Source organism: Gouania willdenowi, unplaced genomic scaffold (assembly GCF_900634775.1).
Source record: "Gouania willdenowi unplaced genomic scaffold, fGouWil2.1 scaffold_3_arrow_ctg1, whole genome shotgun sequence".
NCBI classification, from domain to species: Eukaryota; Metazoa; Chordata; class Actinopteri; order Blenniiformes; family Gobiesocidae; genus Gouania; species Gouania willdenowi.
This window is the reverse complement of record NW_021145162.1, coordinates 946,010-953,775: the sequence shown is the minus strand read 5'-3', so window position 1 is coordinate 953,775 and position 7,766 is coordinate 946,010. Positions and strand designations below refer to the sequence as shown.

Here is a 7,766-nt window from a genome sequence, read left to right as displayed (position 1 = left end):
AGTACTGTGACTTCCAATAAAGAAGTACTCAAATGGTTCAAGAGTAACACTACTGGCGCGGTATGTAACCCCCAATGTGGTGGCTGCAAGTGCAGTTGTTGCACCCCCGGGGGCAAGGGAATTACCCTAGGGGCGGAACGAGAAATGGAAAAAATCAGAGAGTGCCTCACCTACGACCAGGCCGACAAACACAAAGAAACCCTGCAACACTACCAGACAACAGAAAACCTTTCGAAGCACGGAAAGACGCCTCGAGAAAGAGCCGGAGTGGAAGGCTGCGTACAAGGAGCAGATCCATGAGATGGTCTCGAGAGGGGCCGCCGTTACAGCTAACCTTCCCCACATTTCAGCCCCGGTGGGAGAGCACCGGGTTCTGGTGAAAGACAGCAGCATGAACAATGCCTTGACATTTCACAAGGATCTCCGGGAACCTAAGAGATCCTTGAAAGGCAGGAGGCTTCTTCCCTAAACAGTGGGTCCTATTGGACCAAAGTGGGAGGCCTGGAGTTGCAGCTGCAGCTACAACTAGTTTTCTGCCGGAAGAATGGAAGACCTCCCGAAGGCGGGAGGCTTTTCCCTTAAACTGTGGGTCCTATCAGACCAAAGTGAGAGGAATGGGACCACAGCCGTAGCTACCACCAATCTAAAGGGTGACTGGCCTGTGGAGATGGCCAAGGAGTCCAACGAGCCCACGGGTCAGAGGGAGAGCTCAAGACCCCACAGCGCGACAAGAGGGATCGCCAGCACGTGCCGGCTGACATGGGATCCCGGAAAAAGAGACTTGCTCGAGACTGACGTAAAGGGCTACCCTTGGTGGAGTCTGAGAGCTGTCCAGGCCAGATCACAAGCCCTTGACGGGGTGGAGCGAGCTGGAAAGACAGGACTCGTTCATCACTAAACGTCACTAAACGGAGAGAGGCCTTAAGGCTGAAATTGCCTGGATTGCAGTCCGGAATGCTTTGAGAGGGCGGGGTTTAAAAACGTGGATGTAAGGACCTGCTCGGCCATTCCCGCTCCCTCATCCCCAGGGCTCTTCAAAGGAACATCAACACGCACACCACCACCGGCATGGAGAGATGTTCGGAGGATGGTGGTGAAGACGAACAAGAGGTGAGGTAAGGATGAAGAAGGCCAACACAAGACCATTCACCCAGGAGCACACGATTCGTTGGTAACAAAGGAACTGTTAAATGAACCTGTTAAAGCACTGGTAATAAGTGTGATGAGTGTTATGTGATGAAGCATTTATCCTGTTTCAGGTTTATAACCTGTGGTTTACCACTGTGTCATCTGTGGTCAATAAAGTTCAAATAAGAACCAACAAAGACAAACACGAGTTGTGAAATTTGTGTGAACCTGGCCTAGCCTTTTTGATGATGTGATGATGATGATGATGGTGATGGTGATGATGATGATGATGATGATGGTGATGATGATGATGATGATGATGATGGTGATGGTGATGATGATGATGATGATGATGGTGATGATGATGATGGTGATGATGATGATGATGATGATGATGATGATGATGATGATGATGGTGATGATGATGATGATGATGATGATGATGTGATGATGAAGATGATGATGTGATGATGATGATTATGATGGTGATGAAGATGATGATGAAGATGATGATGATGAAGATGATGATGATGGTGATGGTGATGATGATGATGATGATGATGATGATGATGGTGATGAAGATGATGATGGTGATGGTGATGATGATGATGATGATGATGATGATGATGAAGATGATGATGGTGGTGATGGTGATGATGGTGATGGTGATGGTGATGATGATGATGATGAAGATGATGATGATGATGATGGTGATGGTGATGATGATGATGATGATGATGATGATGATGATGAAGATGATGATGATGATGGTGATGGTGATGATGATGATGAAGATGATGATGATGAAGATGATGATGGTGATGGTGATGGTGATGATGATGATGATGAAGATGATGATGATGAAGATGATGATGATGGTGATGATGTGATGATGGTGTGATGATGATGATGATGATGATGATGAAGATGATGATGATGAAGATGATGGTGATGAAGATGATGGTGATGATGATGATGATGATGGTTCCCAGTGGCTCTCATTGGGTTATTGATCTGATCAGAGGCTGAAGGTGAGGTCCTAACACGTGAACAAGCTCATTTCACGCTTCCTAAACACTCGCCACAAGTCAATGTTGTGTCTTCGTCTCAATTACAGACGCATGCCTTAACGCATTCGTCGACAAAGAGACAGAATCTGGTTATTCATCCGATCGCAATCTACCAATCTCTGTGAGAACTTTTTAAGATTCTCCTAAGAACCTATATATATATATATATATATATATATATACATGTGTAGAGACATACTGTACATATATACATAAATAGATTAATCAGACATGTAAATAGATATGTATACATACATGTAGATGCATACATATATATATATATATATATATAGATAGGGGCTGATCACCCCCGGCTGGGTCGCCTGGGCGACGGTGTTTGATGATTAAAGACCCGTACTACCCTCTGACCCTGGGTTCATCACTGTTGACATGTCCAAGTATCACTGTGAGGTGTATTTGAGTCTTTTATTTATAGAGAAATATATATACATAGATATATACACAGAGATAATGTATATCTATAGATATATATTCATAGATAAGTATATAGATATGCATATATTTATACATATAAATATATATATATTTATTTATATAGTATCCGGTCTGAGTATTATACAAGTAACATGAATAAATATCTGTGCTCAGACTGAATGAAAATTGTCATTGTGTATCTGACTGTCTGCGTTCTGTCAGTCACAGAGCTCCTCCCCTACACCAATGTCACTATTTACAGTAACTAGTACTGTAAAGCAATATTTTTTTAAAGAAATAACGCCGTTACCGTTACAATATGGTGCGTTTGTCCGTTCCTTTGCTAGCTGCAGTGTACTTCCTGTTTACAGTGGCGCTACATATTTTTGCGGGATGCCGTGCCAAACACGGTAAAACAGTAGAAGAAGAAACATTGTCAGCGTGTTTCTGTTTACATCACGTGCGCCAATCATGGCGAGTCAATGCGAGAGCAGGACGAGCTTCTCAGAGTGGAAATATACGTATTATTTTTGTCTCCAAAAGATGCATCAGTGAAGCTAAGTTAACGCTGCGGCTGGTTTTTAACGGACTGTGACTGTTATCCAGGGACAGGTCAGCCAAACTATTGCACGGTTTGTTGTTGTAAATAAGAAGTCTGTCGCTACTGCTGAGTCACTGCTAACAGCAGCTCATTAGCCTGATATGTTTAGCATTGTGTAGCTGAGAAAAATGCTGTGAATTAGTTTTTCTACATTTATTTTTATAAGCATTTTCAACAGCAGAATGTACACCTGGAATATACACAGCTTACTTTACATTACTGTGTTAAGGCTGAAAAATTACAGTTTTTAATTTTGGAGCAGCTGTTTTGTGCTTTATATGAACATCATTTATGGTTGTTTTATAGCAGTTGATCAACATCCATCCATCTTCTCCCGCTTAGCCATTTCCGGGTCGCGGGGGCAGCATCCTCAGTAGGGAGGCCCAGACTTCCCTCTCCCCGGCCACTTCCTCCAGCTCTTCCGGGGGGACCCCGAGACGTTCCCAGGCCAGCCGAGAGACATAGTCTCTCCAGCGTGTCCTGGGTCTTCCCAGGGGCCTCCTTCCGGAGGGACGTGCCCTGAACGCCTCACTAGGGAGGCGTTCAGGGGGCATCCTAATTAGGTGCCCGAGCCACCTCATCTGGCTCTTCTCGATGCGGAGGAGCAGCGACTCTACTTTGAGCCCCTCCCGAATGACTGAGCTTCTCACCCTATCTCTAAGGGAGAGCCCAGCCACCCTACGGAGGAAACTCATTTCGGCCGCTTGTACCTGTGATCTTGTTCTTTCGGTCATGACCCAAAGTTCATGACCATAGGTGAGGGTTGGAACGTAGACCGACCTGTAAATAGAGAGCTTTGCTTTTTGGCTCAGCTCCCTTTTTACAATGACGGACTGGTGCAGACTCTGCATCACTGCAGACGCCGCACCAATCCGGTGATTGATCAACAGTGGATTATTATATTATTACAGCACTGATATGAAGCTGTATGGACACAAATGACCCAAAATAAATAATACATTCTTTAATTCTAAGTAACTTAAAAGTTACTTTTTCCAGTAACGCATTACTTTTTGGTGTAAGTTATCAAAATAGTAACTGAGTTACTTTGTGAATGAAGTAACTAGTAACGGTAACTAGTTACTTTTTTTCAGTAACTAGCACAACTCTGCCCTACACACATACTGTACATGTGTTGCTGATTGTGTCCAGCAGCAACACTCACTGACAGCTCAGTCTCAGGTTTGCAGGTCTTTTCCATTCATGTTTAGGGTTTCTTCATCTTCAGGTTTGTTTTACTTCGGCTTCTACTTTAACTAATAGAATTCTGGTAAATGTTAGTTTGTTCAGACGTGGTGCTTGGTAGAGCGCGTTGTGTCTCTGCCTGTCTGTGATCTTTTTTCTTTTTTTAACCGTCAGCTGGTTCTAACTATTTTTTTATGTTTTACTTCACTGAGAGTCTGATACTTTCTTGCTGTATTTCATAAAAAAATAAAATAAAGGTAGTACACACACACACACACACACACACACACACACACACACACACACACACACACACACACACACACACACACACACACACCTGGTGTGGAAATAAAAAATCGCACTGAATACAAAAAAATTAAAGTTATTAAAGTGTTATGTTGAGAATGAAAACTCTTATTCATTACATTTACTTCATAATAATAACAACCACATGTGTTGTATTCATTGTTGCAAATTAAAACTTGTTCTGTAAATAGTTTCTTTGCTATTGTGATCAAAACCATTGATCTGAAGGTCATCACTGATGCTGTTCTGTAAATAGTTTTATAATCAGAAATAAATAAAACAATTTCTGTTCAACCCATATCAATTGCTTGCTTAAAATAACATGCTTAAAACCCCGCCCATTTCAAGATAACCTGACTCACTTCTGGGTTTAAATCCCGCCCACTTTCGGGGTAGGCCCCGCCCACTCCGAGTACAGATACAGATACTGATAATGTTGTACTCACTCATCCCTAATATATATATATATATATATATATATATATATATATATATGTAGACAAACACACAACTAGATATATAGAGAAATAGATATACATAGATATTCATAGATTATATTTAATTTGTGATGAATATTTAAGTTTTAGGACGAAACAAAGAATGTTCAATTTTTTTTCTTGTCCACTGCAGGTGTGTGTGTGTGTGTGTGTGTCTGCGTGTGTGTGTGTGTGGTGTGTGGTGTGTGTGTGTGTCTGCGTGTGTGTGTGTGTGTGTGTGTGTGTGTGTGTGTGTGTGTGTGTGTGTGTGTGTGTGTGTGTGTGTTGTGTGTGTGTGTGTGTGTGATTCAGAAAAAGGAGAGTTTGGTGAGAGGAGGGAGGAGGATAGAAAGAGAAGAAGCTGCTCCAATTAAAAGCCGCTGTGAGTGCGCGCTTGTGTGTGTGTGCGTGTGTGTGTGTGTGTGTGTGTGTGTGTGTGTGTGTGTGTGTGTGTGTGTGTGTGTGTCTCCTCCTCCTCGTGCTGCTGCACTTGTTTAAAGACAGGATGGATGGAGGATCTTTTTCCCACACCTCCACAGCCTGAGCGTCTCTCTCCTCTTCCTCCTTTATTCTTCCTCTTCCTCTTCCTCTTCCTGTCTTCTTCCTCCTCTCATGGACACACTCTGTGAGACGTGATGCTTCAGGATTTAAACGCCGCGGCTCTTTTTCCTCCGTGTGTTCAGCAGCAGCAGCAGCAAAGCTTCGGTGAGTAACTTTATTTTGTGTAACTTCATTTCACACGTTTACAGTAGAAATTTCAAAATAAAAGGTGTTTCCTCAGAGTGAGAAACAGCACAAGTTTAGTGAGTGACGTTAATCCTCTACGTCTAAAGTCCAGCTTTAAAACTATGAGATACATATAAATGTGTGTTTGAGCACACACTCCCTTTTCATCATTGTGTCAGATATTATATCAAATATCATAATAAACACAGAATGAGTGTGAGCTTCATCTTCTCTGATTCACCTCAAACGGATGGAAACCAACAGTCTGTGCGTCCGTGGGAAAATCTGACTCACTTTAAAATATACAGAAACATGTGAATTTAACAGATTAAAGTGTGTATATTTGTGTTTAATATAGTGTGCGTGTGTGTGTGTGTGTGTGTGTGTGTGTGGGTGTGTGTGTGGTGTGTGTGTGTGTGTGTGTGTGTGTGTGTGTGTGTGTGTGTTAATATATTTGCAGAATGAGAACTTGAGCCATTCTGTTTGCAGGAAACACACTTTACACAAATTCATTTTTTAAAACACATCAAAGAATTGAAATCACTGAAGTTTAAAGAAAAGCTCAGACATCAAAGAATTAAAGGTAAACTTTTATTTTGAATTAAAAGAAGAAACAAAATTACTCAAAAACTTCACAAAAACCATGAGAAAATTACAGAAAATGGCAGAAAAATATATAAAACAACAACAAAAATACACAAATTGTTAAAAAAACACATGAATTGACAACAAATGCAACTAAAGAAACAGAAATTATATAAATATTCTCCTAAAAGCTGCAGAATAAACAGCTTTAACTTCATTTTGACCTTATTTTAAATTATTGTCAGATTCTAGGTGACAACACACACACACGCACACACACAACAACACACACACACACACACACACACACACACACACACACACACACACACACACACACACACACACACACCACACACACCTCTAATGCTGCTCTGTATTTTGATCAAAGAAAAGCTTTTATTTGTGAAATTTGAGTCTAAACAAATTAAATGAAGAGTGAATTCTTAAATTGATGATAGTTTTAAATATTTACTGTAAAATGTGATTTAATGGAAGAAAAAAACAGTCATTTTGTTGATTTTTGTTAATGTAGATTCAAACATAAAGTCAGAGTTTGTTTTTGCTCTTTTTTTAAAAAATGTTCCTTCATCCTTCATTTACATTTTGTCTTTAAATTTAAACTTTATGTTAAAACTGTTTCCATCACTGCCTGAAAAAGAAAAAATATTTTCTCTTTGGAAAAAAATGTAAATGCCTGAAAACAGGAATTTAAATCTTTAACTTGCTGCAAATATTCAGTCGTGTTTTGTTCACTTACTTATTTATATATATATATAGATATATATAATGTTATTTATCTTTTTTCCTTCGTTGAATCGACAAAAATCAGAGAAACAAAACTGGAGAATTTAAAGAAAGTAAATGTAAAAATCTCCTAAAAAGAATTAATTTCTGAGTGAAATTATAATTCTTTGAATCAAAATGAAGTGAATCCTTCTTTATTTAATAGTGTGTTTTATAGATCGGAGGCGGCGTTGAGCGTGAGTCCGTCTTTGTCCTACACGTCTACGTCTACACGCAGCGATCCACACATTCTGGATAAAACTAAAATAATGTTATTTTTTTACATTCATCAGAATCCAGAGTTTGACATGAATTTTTCAGCTTTGTGTTAAAAAATCTTCAAAACTTAACATCTGATGTTTTTTCTAATGAATGTCAAACCTTTTTCTGTCAAAAACACAAACTGAGATTTCAATGATTTATTTTTTTTTTCTCTAATTTTTCTCTATTTTCCCACTTTTCCTA

The 7,766-nt window shown here is 40.0% G+C and overlaps 1 protein-coding gene across 1 annotated transcript in view; it reads left to right on the top strand.

Moving 5' to 3' along the window:
* The first annotated feature begins 5,720 nt into the window (after window positions 1-5,720).
* Window positions 5,721-7,766, top strand: part of etv1 (ETS variant transcription factor 1) — a 62,539-nt gene continuing 60,493 nt past the window's right edge. The window contains 1 exon segment of the mRNA XM_028442147.1: window positions 5,721-5,909. Coding sequence (XP_028297948.1) covers window positions 5,840-5,909 — 70 coding nt within the window. The 5' untranslated portion in view covers window positions 5,721-5,839.